General features: G+C 35.5%; 1 protein-coding gene across 1 annotated transcript in view; it reads right to left on the bottom strand.

Moving 5' to 3' along the window:
- Hells (helicase, lymphoid specific) overlaps nt 1-12,150 on the bottom strand; it is a 36,347-nt gene that overhangs the window by 13,974 nt on the left and 10,223 nt on the right. The window contains exons 7-12 of the mRNA XM_021211475.1: nt 10,426-10,464; nt 9,185-9,412; nt 7,471-7,653; nt 6,038-6,181; nt 2,293-2,489; nt 945-1,041 (exon numbers count right to left, since the gene is read on the bottom strand). Of these exons, the coding sequence (XP_021067134.1) occupies nt 945-1,041; nt 2,293-2,489; nt 6,038-6,181; nt 7,471-7,653; nt 9,185-9,412; nt 10,426-10,464 (888 nt within the window). The remainder of the gene's footprint in view (nt 1-944; nt 1,042-2,292; nt 2,490-6,037; nt 6,182-7,470; nt 7,654-9,184; nt 9,413-10,425; nt 10,465-12,150) is intronic.

Below are 12,150 nucleotides of genomic sequence, written 5' to 3'. Positions count from 1 at the left end.
AGAAGATATTTACAAGATATAGACCAGTAAGTTACTCATGGCACACATTAAGAACCACTGAGGAAGATGCTAGAACAAGTAATTCATACGCAAAATTACAACAGATCCAGAGACATTTGAGTATCTCAATTCTTTGGTGTGCTAATGAGATTAAGGCTGGGTTTATTAACTTTTCTTCAATTCTGATGCTGAAAGATTTCTAATCTTCAAAATCTGTATATGCAGATTCAACTAGTTTCATTTGTAAAGTTTTTGGTCTCATGTAATTTTTGTAAATATATAAATTCTTTCTGAAGAGCAACTGCCTGTGTTTTCAAAGCTTATGTAATTAGCTGGGGAAATGGTTCAGTGGCAGAGTGCTTGCCTGGAACACATTCCCAAAATATAGGTGAAGGGTTGTCTAAAAATTTAGATAGAAGGTAATGGAAACTTAACCTAGAATTTTCTTCTAAGGAAAAACTACAGATATTTTAAATGTATTTATGACACAAGAAAAATGGTATAAAACCATACATAACTTAAGTATAGTAGGACAGGATACTAAAGCATAATTGAAATCCAATATGCCTGCGTTGCACTAATCCCAGGACTCCAGAGGCAGGAAAATCTAAGTTTAAGGTTTCCCTGTTTATATAGCGAGGCCTACCACGGATACATAGTAAAAGCCCATCTAAAAAAATAAGTAAATAAAACATATGAACTAAATAACAACATAGAAAAACCTTAATCGTTTTAATGAAAAATTATTTACTTCACAGAATGCATATAAAGGCACGCTCACATAGTGACAGGTGAATGTAAGGACAAACAATATAAGTACACTAGTAAGGATGACGACTTGGAAAAGAAGGATCATTATTTTTCAAGTCTCTTCTACAAAGTTTTAGTCTCTAGAATTCCTAATTTATTAGGTATAAATTGAGCAGAATAAGGAGATTTGGTACCTGGTGCAGCATATGTAAAACGTTCTGTTCTCTCTCTTTAGCTATAATATCTTCAGCGGTTTCAGAAAGACTAGTGATATCAAACCAAGACTCAAAACTGGAAAAGAAAATTAATTACAAATTAATCTATCACATGAAATCAATTATACTAACATGGTACATATTTACAATTTCATATATACACATATATTGGAGGGGGATGGGAGGTAGATAAACAGGTTTTCATTCAGGCCAGTTTGACTCAAATTCACTGTAACTCCAAGTCTGATCATGAATTCCTATCTTTCTGACTTTCTCTACCCCGAAGTGGTGATACTACAGGCATATGCCATTATATACAGCATAAATTTCATATTAATTTGCGTATTATAAAACAGGAACATTGTTCCAAGAATTTAAAAGGCAATTTTATTTTTAAATAAAATTAAGACCTCATCCAAATGAAAAGGAAGCAATTGTGTTGAAATCTAAAATGGGATATTTTTTTCTAAAAAGGTCAAATCATATACAAGTCAAATACAAATGATACTATACTTTTTTTTTTGTTTTTGTCTTGCTAAGACTAGAACCCAGGGCTTCAAGTATGCTAAGCAGAAGCTCTTTTTCACTGGGCTACACCTCTAGTCCAATGTACATATTTAGTATACATCTTTTTCCATCCTGAAGATATTATTTTCAGAAAATATTTTGAAAATTTTAAGTTTAAATTTTAATACCAACAATAAAAGTTTTAGGTTGAAATTGAGACTCTTATAATAATTCTCTGGTGCTAACTAGTCATCTATTTTTTATTATTTCCTTCTATGAGATAAAGAACATGTAAGCTACCTGGACTATTCTATGAAATGGAATTATCTACATTAATGTATCTTAGAAAGCAAAAATCAATGTCCTATAATCTCATGATTATTTAAAAGTTCACATTTTACTTTAACTGCTTTTCTTTCTTTTTTTTTTTTTCTTTGTTGTTTATGTACATTTCTTTATTTGGGGAAGGAGTGCACACATGTGCCATGGCACAGGAAGGAAGAAAGAAAAGCAACTGCAGACGCCATTGCCGCCTTCCACTGTTGCAGGCTTTCAGGACTGAATTTAGGCCTTCAGATTTAGCTGCCTACACGTGCTGCACCATCTTCCCAACCCCTTACAGGATTATTTTTGTTCTCTTTTAATCAATCTGAAAAGTCTTTATCTTCTCTCACATATATTCTGTCAAAAGTAGAACACATAATATATAGCACAAAAAAAATTGCTAAAAATATCATTTAAGTTCAGCTACCAAATAGAGAGGAATCAGTTTCAGTGTAGAACAGATTTTTTTGAGGTTTTAAGAAGACATAAAACCTACCTTTTCAAGTCATCAAATACATCTGGCAACAAAAAGTTTAGCAATGACCAAAGTTCTGATAAATTGTTTTGCAAGGGAGTACCAGTCAAAAGAAGTTTGTTATCAGCATTGAACCGTTTTAACTCCCTGATTAGCCGGCACTTCATATTCTTAATCCTGTGTCCTTCATCTACTATTAAGTATTTCCAATAGCAATGCTAGAAAATGAATTGAGGAAAGAAATTTTAAGAATCAATCTCATAATTTTTTCCTAGAAATATTTCTTATACCTATAAAAGTTCTTGTGAGGGACATCTATTGAATTTCATTAAATGTCATTTTACTATCTACTAGGATTATTCCTTTCTCCTGGTATCATAAAGATAATAAACTTTAAAACCCAGCGGGTATCATGTCCTTAAAATATAGCTTACTGGAAATCCCCATTATCATGTGTTAATATTTTCATTCATTCTAAAGTCAAAGTCATCTTAGCTTTTTAATTGCCACGTGCCACTAGAATCGTGAAAAAATGGTATCAAAAATAATAGTAATGATGAAGGATAAAAGAAAGAAATCTTACATTAGTTATATGTACTCTTATATAACTAATTATTATTTTTTTTACTTATTGTTTTTTTACTTTTTATTTATTTATTTTGTTTAGACAGAGTATCTCTACATATTCCTAGCTGGCCTGAATCTCAGATCCACCTGCCTTTGCCTCCTGATTAGCCTAGGATTAAGGGCATGACGCACCAAGACTAGCTTGCTCCAAAATTTTAAAACATTCTTGCAACTTTCATTTTGAGACTCACATATAAGATTGATATTATTTTAGTCTGATAATTTTCCTCAATTTTCTTCACTGACTTTAGGTGTTCCCTATCTTCAGAAGCCATATTGAGGAATTAATATTTTCAAAAAGTACCACATATTTATATTTGTAAAGTCCTAAAAATTGTTCTCTCACTTTGTCCTTTCTTTTATACTGATCAAGCAAGTTTAAAAAAATCCATCTAAATTATTGTATAATACAGAAAGATGCATGATTTCTAGAATCAGAAATATCAAGCTGTCACGCCAAAATATCTTTGACAGTACGATTAGCCGATTAGGTAAAAATATATCTAAAAGAAAAAAAAATAGGTGGCTAGAGATGGTTTAATGGTTAAGAGGACTTTGCTCTGACAAAGGATCTGGGTTAGGTTCCAAGCACACACATGGAGGCTCTTGTCACCCAAACTCAGGGCATTCCATGCTCTCTTCTGACCTCAGGGGACACCAGGCACATACCAGGCACAGATACATATTCAGACAAAACACGTCAAATAAAAAACTTTATACATTTCCTTTTTCTAAAAGTAATAACAGATTAGATAAAATACATGAAATGAGGTACACTTTAAAATTATAGTAAATTCCTAACAGAATGAAAAATGTTAACTACAAAGGAGATTACTTTTCTGCTAACATAGAAAGCCAAATAACCTGAATAATCTCCCACTATAAAACAGCTATTTAAAAGTACAACACAAAATGCAAGACAGCCTTTGTAAATGAATGAGTGAAAAACAAGAGAAAACCAAGGTGAATGAGATGAAACATGAGTAAGTAACAAGTAAGCATTAAAACTTTTGCCCATTACCCACTAAAACTAAAATCCTAGCAATGATTCAATGGCTCGGTGGAAAAACAAATATCTTCAAAACTAGCAAAGGAAACTGATAAGGAAGCTTTACTGGCAATATAGGCAGGGTAAAGTGGAAATAAAACATAAGTGTTCAGGTTACATATTTAAATAAGAAACAAGTTACAGGCTAAAGGGATGGCTCAATGCTTAAGAGCACTGACAGCTCTTCCAGAGGATCTGAGTTCAATTCCCAGCAACCACATGGTGGTTCACAGCCATCTGTAATGGTATTCAATGCCCTCTTCTGGTACGTCTGAAGACCGAGACAGTGTAGTCATATAAATAAAATAAATGTTTAAAAAAAAAAAAAAGAGAGGAAACAAGTTACAAAACAGAATGTAACTTGAGTTGTGTTTAAATTATACCTGTTCTCTCTCTATCAATAGCAGTTATTTACCATAAAAGAATTCTCATGTAGAATTACAAATACTCTATATATTACTTCTTGAGGCAGTCTCACCATGTAATGCTGGCTAGTTTTCTGGACAGGCTGGCCTCGAACTCAGAGATCTGTCTACTCCTGCCTGCTAAGTACTGGGATTAAAGATGTACCACAATGTCCATATTATTTTCTTCTACAGATATGCTTGCTGTAAAGAAAACTGCTCTCTTGCTCTCTTGCTCTCTCTCTCTCTCCCTCCCTCCCTCTGTGTGTGTGTGTGTGTGTGTGTGTGTATGTGTGTGTGTGTGTTTTGAAGAAAGGGTGTGTGTGTGTGTGTGTGTGTGTGTGTGTGTGTGTTTTGAAGAAAGGGTCTAGACTATTCCCAAACCACACCAATCCTGCCTCTACCTTCTGAGAACTGAGACTACACCCATAATGTACATGCCTTTATTAAACTATAAAGCTGGGTAGGAAAGATGGCTCAGCAGTTAAGAGCACTGGCTATTCTTCCAGAGGTCCTGAGTTCAATTCCCAGAAACCACATGGTGGCTCACAACCAACGGTATGGGATCTGATACCTTCTTATGGTGTATCTAAGGACTCAGTGTACTCACAATAAACAAAGTAAGGAAATAAATCTTAAAAAAAAAAAAAAAAAAAAAAAAAACAAATTAAAAAAAAAAAAAAAAAAAAAAAAAAACCTATAAAGGTATGGCTACTGCCAATTACATTCAACAATACAACACATACAAAGAGCAGATTTGGTAAACACTACTTGTGAATGTATTAGACATCACTACTCCACTTAGACCTGTATCTTTTGATGTCATGTTGAAGCCATCATGTATGCTACTTTCTGTGTTACATGTAAGAAAAAGTTAAAAGGTCTGGACAGTGGTGGTACGTGCCTTTAATCCCATTGACTTTCAGGACAGTCAGGGCTATGTACAGACCCTGCATTAAAAAGAAAAAGAAAAAGCCACATGGTGGTGGCTCACGCTTTTAATTGCAGCACTAGGCAGAGGCAGAGGCAGAGGCAGAGGCAGAGGCAGAGGCAGAGGCAGAGGATCTCTGAATTCAAGGCCAGCCTAGTATATAAAAGCGAGTTCCAGAATAGGAAGGACTGCACAGAGAAATCTTGTCTTAAAAAACCAAAACGACAAAGGAAAAGGGTATAGATGAACTTAATCAGAATGAACATTACATGATCAGAGAAGAAAACGCAGAGAACTATACACAATTCACACGGTGAGAAAGGCAGCTAATGGCATAGTAAAACATGGACATTAATGAATAAGCAACTAAAACAATGAAATGAAGACAAAGGACAGAGTACCATCCACAGTTCTAAAAACACAAAAATGATTGTTCTGCAAATCATATTTGAATAAAAATAAACCAATAAATAAATTCCAACTACATATCTCAAATTTTTAGCATATTTAATGTGCGACCAATTCTAATACCTTTAATATGGCCACAGATAAAATGCCACCACCACGCCCGGCAAAATGCAAGTAATTCTACTAACAGACATCAACCTTAATCACAATCTTTCTATGGACAAGTCTCCAGTTTCTAAAGGAAATGCAAAGTGCATCTATTACTTCAACCACAGTAAAACAAATGTTATTGGATGGTAATAATATGAATGATTAATGACTAATGATCTACAAAGCAACCATCTGTACCTGTAAAGCATTCTGGTCTCGCATAGCTATTTCGAATGATGTGATTACCACAGGATGAATCTGCAGTGTCCCTTGTCTTTTGTGGATATTCTTTACTAACTTCCGACGTTCCTCCCGGGTTCCATGATACAGCAGAGTAGGAATCTACAAGGGTATATTGATTCAAAGCAAAATATAAAGGATTTGGAAAATACAGAACAAATCACTTTCTTTTTGTTTGTTTTTCAAGACAGGGTTTCTCTGTATAGCCCTGGCTGTCCTGGAACTCACTCTGTGGACCAGGCTGGCCTCGAACTCAGAAATCTGCCTGCCTCTGCCTCCCAAGCGCTGGGATTAAAGGCGCGCGCCACCACCACCCAGCAACAAGTCACTTTCTTAAAGAACATTTTAGTTCTATTTTTCTATGACTAAGTTAACTTAAGAAGTCATGACTAACATAAGGAAAAAAAAAGAAAAAAAAAGTATTCCTAAATCCACAGAAACAAAACCAAGAGGTTTATGAAACAGATGGGTAAACTACTTCAGGAATATATTCTCATGAAGTGAGGACATAGGTAAGATAGCATATGTATGCAGTACTTGTTTAAGTTGAAAACAAAAACTTACAAACAAGTCCAGACAGTAATTCTTTTATAATTCAGAACTTGTTTTTCGATAAGCTGGCACACAAAAGAAATATTATAGGGGTAATAGTATGCATTGGGGGAAATATATAACAATACACATGGGGGGAGGACTGGAAAGATGGCTCAGCTGTTAAGAGCATTAGCACTTATTCTTCTTCCAGAGGACCCAAGTTCAAATCCCAGCACCCACAAGGCAGCTGACAACTATCTATAAATCCAAGATCTAACACACTCACACATATATGCAGGCAAAACACCAATGTACATAAATAAATAAAATAAGAATGAGGAAGGACCTGCTTCCATTCCCAATTCTCACATTATGGTTCACTGTCTATAACTCTGGTTTCAGGGGATTTGATGGCCTATACTGGCACCAGGCACTCATGGGGTACATATTTTAAAGTATTTTAAAAATAAGAATAAACATAAGGGATAAGCAGTCATTGGATGAGGAAGCAAACAAGAAAATCCAAGGTCAGACTGTGCTAAACCTATCTGGGGAGAGTTGGGCTATACACAGTGAAATTGTGTTTCAAAAACAAGCAGAAAAATAAAGACGACCAAAAACTTTTTTTAAATGTAGGTCTGACTCAGATGAAATAATTTATGAAATCACAAAAACAATTTAAGGAAAATCTCAGCAAAACCTATCAGACTACCAACCCAATTCTATATATAAAATCAAAGAATGGTCCTGTTCAAATTGAGTAAGTCAAATCAAATGCAATGTATATAAAAATCATTTCAGCTACTGTGAATAGTCTATATTAATAGTACTATATTAATGTAAAAAATATATCTTACTTCTGGAGTAAATCTTTTAAATTCAGTCATCCAGTTAGGAAGTGTAGACAAAGGGCCACAAACAAGAAAAGGTCCAGGTACTCCCCTTTGAATCATCAATGCAATTGTAGCGATGCACTGAACAGTCTTTCCCAAGCCCATTTCATCTGCTAAAATGCCATTAATTCCATTTTCCCAAAGCATCTGTACAAAAGAATACATTATACATAAATGTTAAATAATACAAACATTTTCTGAATTAAAGGCTTCATTTTTAAAATCATAATCAAAACGATGAATCTAACATAATAAAAACTCTAAGTTATGAGAGGTCCTTTATCTAGGACATAAAGTGTTGAAGGTCTCACTCATTTTAAAATTTAAAACTTCCACTTTAAAACACTCAGAAAATACACGCAAGGAACTCGCGAGATGACTCAGCAGTTAGGAATGAATACTCGCTTCTCTTCCAAAGGATCCCAGTTAAGATCCCAGGTACTCCATAATCACCTGCCACAAAGGATCCAATGCACTCTCAAGGCTTATGCAGACAACCACTGCACAACATACAAGTACAAGGCACCACCCAACACACACAAATGTTAAAAAAAAAATGCCAATATTTCTTTTACACTCAAATGGAACAATTTGAATAGTAGTGTATCATGCTACTTAGTTATTAAAGAATCCATAAGCAGTATCAAAAATTTAAAACTTCAGATCAGGTGTGCCACCACATACTTTTGATCCCAGTATTCAGGAAGCAGAAGGTGAAAACCCTAGCCTAAGTATGTAGTGAAACCTGGGTCAACCAAAGCTACAAAGTGAAACTATGTCTTCAAAAACAAAACAAAAGCAGATAACACAAGGGCCGGGAAAATGGCTCAGTGGAAAAAGTGCTTACTGCGTTAAGTCTAAGGAATTGATTTTGGAAACCCAAACCACACATAAAAACTGGACACAGTGGTGCACGTACACCTGTAATCCCTGCACTCCTACAAAGACAGGAGAAACTCCACAAGCTCCTGAGCCAGCTAGCAAAGCACTTTGTTCATGTATATACACCTACAATGACAACTCGAGACAGGTTTCATAGGGAATGCAATGCCATCACTTGAAGAAATGGATACAACAGGGCCAGGAGTTCAAGTTCTTTCCTGCCTGGCTCACCATTTCCAAACCAGCCTCAGTTATGAAACTTGCTTGTTTCAAACAAAAACAAAAATGCCTTAAACAAAGATAAAAAAATGTCTTAAAAACAAAAAATGGTGCCAAGTGCTCAGCAGATAAAAGCCCTACTACACATGCTAGGCTACACTGTATTCAATCCCCAGGATCCTCAAGATGGAATCAACTCCAAAGTTACCCTGACACTCTCAAACCATACACGATGGTGGCACATGAGTCAACACATTACCACCCTTCTTCTCCCACCTCCCTCTCCCTCCTTTCCTCTCCTGCTCCCTCTCCCATACACACACACACACCCCAAAGAAAGATGATGATGATGATAATAATAATAAAATTTGGAATGGCATGATAGCTTAGCAGGTAAAAGTATTTGATATGAGAGCCTGCTAAATTCAATTGTAAAATAGTCAAATAAAGATGGAGTGAACAGAATCCACAAAATCATCTTCTGCTATATAAACATGTGCTATGGCCCATACCCTAACCCCCACTAGACACAAAAGTAATAGAATTAAAAAAAGAAGACGAAAAGACAACTCATTACCCTAAGCCATTCCATGCCTTCTACTTGGTACCACCTCATTACTCCTCCTGTGAAATGCTTTGGTTGTTGAAAGGGTACAGGCTGTCCATTACATTTCCGAACTGGGTCAAAAAAGAATTTAGAATTCTGCCTAACAGTTTGAGACAATCTATCTTTAATCATACTATTTGAATCCTTATTTTTCTGAAGATCTTCTACACAAAGATTCATAGTGGAAGAGCTTTCATCCTGTAATGAGAAATATTTAATTAAAGACTTGATAGTTAATGCTACTATGTTCACTATTTATCTATCAGAAAATGCAACCGGCTGGTGGCATAGCTCAGTAAGTAAAAGCACTTGCTGTACAAGCTTGGAGACTTGAGTTAGAATGGGAGAACCACTGATTCTAAAGTTGTCCTAACTTCCACATGTACACTGAGGCGCACACACACATGCATCATGCATGAAACTTTTTTTCCAAAAAGAAAATGTAACAAAATCTACAATACTGTAATTACTAGGTCTAGAGAAAAAAATTCTGTATGCATAGTCACATCTCCAAGACCTTCCTTTCCCATATAAATGTAAAGTCATTAAAAAAGAAAAAAAAAAGTTAACGGAGCTGGAGATAGGGATCTTGCGAGAATAGAATTCCCTTGCCAGCACCCTCCTCTACTCTAGCTCTGGAAGATCCCTTTTATGGCCTTTTCACGTACTCAAATGCGTATGTTTATTGTAGACAAATAAATGTAAAAAAAATCTTTAAAAAAAGAATGCCAATGTATATCTATTTTTGAAGCTCAATAACAACTTAATTATAGATTTTACCAGTTAGAAAAGCCTTCTCTCTAACAACCTGTTATGCATCTCAGGCTGGTTTGAACTCACTATATATGCTAGTCAGGACTCAAACTCATATTTCTCCAGGTTCACCTGAGGTAACTGGTCACTGTTAAAAATGTTAGAAGGAGCAAGATGGCTCAACATTTGCTAGGCAACCTTGATGATGAATGATCTGACTTGTTCAATCCTGGAGACCCACATGATAAAAATATAAGTAATTTCTGCAAGTTGTCATGACACCTGCATGCCACACATCCCATAACTAAATTAATGTAAAACAAAAATGGCAAAAGAACCAGCAAGATGACATAGCAGATAAAGGACCCTGCCATCAACTTATTCTTCTGAGCTTCAGAACATATGGCATGCATATGCATTCATACACACACAGAAAACAGAAATAAAATTTATCTTACCTCATTATCCTTATGTTTTTTAGCCACTGACAAAATTTCCTATAAGAGTGATAAAATAAAAATTAAGAATGTATAAGACTACCACTTCTGCCATGTTCTAGTGATGCATGCCTTTAATCCCTGCACTAAAGAGGCAAAGACGGGAGGATTTCAGTGAGTTCGAACTAACCCTGGTCTAAAAAGCCAGTTCCAGGACAGCCAAGACTGTTAAACGAAGAAACTGTCTTGAAAGAATAAAACAAAACAAAAACAGGACTACTGCTTCCACGGCCCCACCAGTATGATCCAGGTAAATTATTCTCATCCTTAATTAAAGATGTCTTTTTATAGTGAACAGTGGTGAATGCACAAATGCATGACTGGCTAAGATAGGCCCTAGGTTTAGTAGCCAGCACTGTGAGGGAAAAAAAGGGGGTTGAGGGCTGTTGTGAAGAAGCAACAGATCAGAGACAAGAACTGGGATCAAATACTTTAAAGCATGAGCTGGGAGTAGTAGGACTTTAATCCCAGAAAAGATATGCTGATCTCTGAGTTCAAGGCCAGCTTTATTACACAGCAAATTCAAAGCTAGCCAAAGCTAAACAGTAAGAGTCAGCCAAAAGAAAGAAAGAAAGAAAGAAAGAAAGAAAGAAAGAAAGAAAGAAAGAAAGAAAGAAAAGAAAAGAAAAGAAAAGAAAAGAAAAGAAAAGAAAAGAAAAGAAAAGAAAAGAAAAGAAAAGAAAAGAAAAGAAAAGAAAAGAAAAGAAAAGAAAAGAAAAGAAAAGAAAAGAAAAGAAAAGAAAAGAAAGGAAGGGGGGGGAGAGGAAGGTTAGTATACAATCCTAAGTACCAGAATTCAGATCCCTGTATACATATAATAATCAGGGCATCTTATATATGTCTTTTAACTACAGCTCCAGGGAACCTCAGGCCCTCTTCAGGTCTTTATGCACAAAGGTCTGTGCATCTATAAACCACAGATTTATGGATTCCTCTAACAATGGCTGGTGCCATCCTTCTGCATGAGCACTTCTTAGCATCTTTGCTGTAACCCCACACAAAGTAGTCTATGCATCTCCAACATTGTTCCTATAACCCAGAACTCTACTTTCTCTCCCAAGAATGTTATAATTTTATTAAAATCCACTTGATACTTAATAATCATACAGTGAAGGTTGATGCAACTACAAACTACTGTAAACCCAGCATTCAAGAGGCGAAGGCATCAGAATCCCAAGTTAAGTCAGCCTGATTTATACACCAAGATTGTGTATTAATAATAACAACAAAACAGCATTAAGGTTAAAGAAATGGCTCAGTGGTTAAGAGCACTGGTTGCTCTTCCAGAGTACCTAAGTACTCACATGGTAGGTAACTTATAATCTTTCTATAATTCTGGTTCCTGGGGATATGATGTTCTCTTCTGGATTGAGGACACTATACATATAAGTAGGCAAAACCATAAAAATAATTTTTTTCATAAAAATAAATCTTTTACTTAAGATAGGTTCTATGTAGCCTGGAACAATGTTGACCACGTTGGCCTGGAAACTAGAGATCCACCTGCCTCTGCCTCCCAATTGCTGAAATCAAAAAGCATGCATCACCAAGTCCAGTTAAGTAAATATATTTTTGTTATGCTTTTTTTTAGATTTACTTATTATATGTAAGTACACTGTAGCTGTCTTCAGACACTCCAGAAGAGGGCGTCAGATCTTGTTACGGATGGTTATGAGCCACCATGTG

The sequence above is a fragment of the Mus pahari genome, chromosome 1 (assembly GCF_900095145.1).
Source record: "Mus pahari chromosome 1, PAHARI_EIJ_v1.1, whole genome shotgun sequence".
NCBI classification, from domain to species: Eukaryota; Metazoa; Chordata; class Mammalia; order Rodentia; family Muridae; genus Mus; species Mus pahari.
The sequence above is the reverse complement of the archived record's forward strand: the minus strand, read 5'-3'. Positions and strand labels throughout refer to the sequence as shown.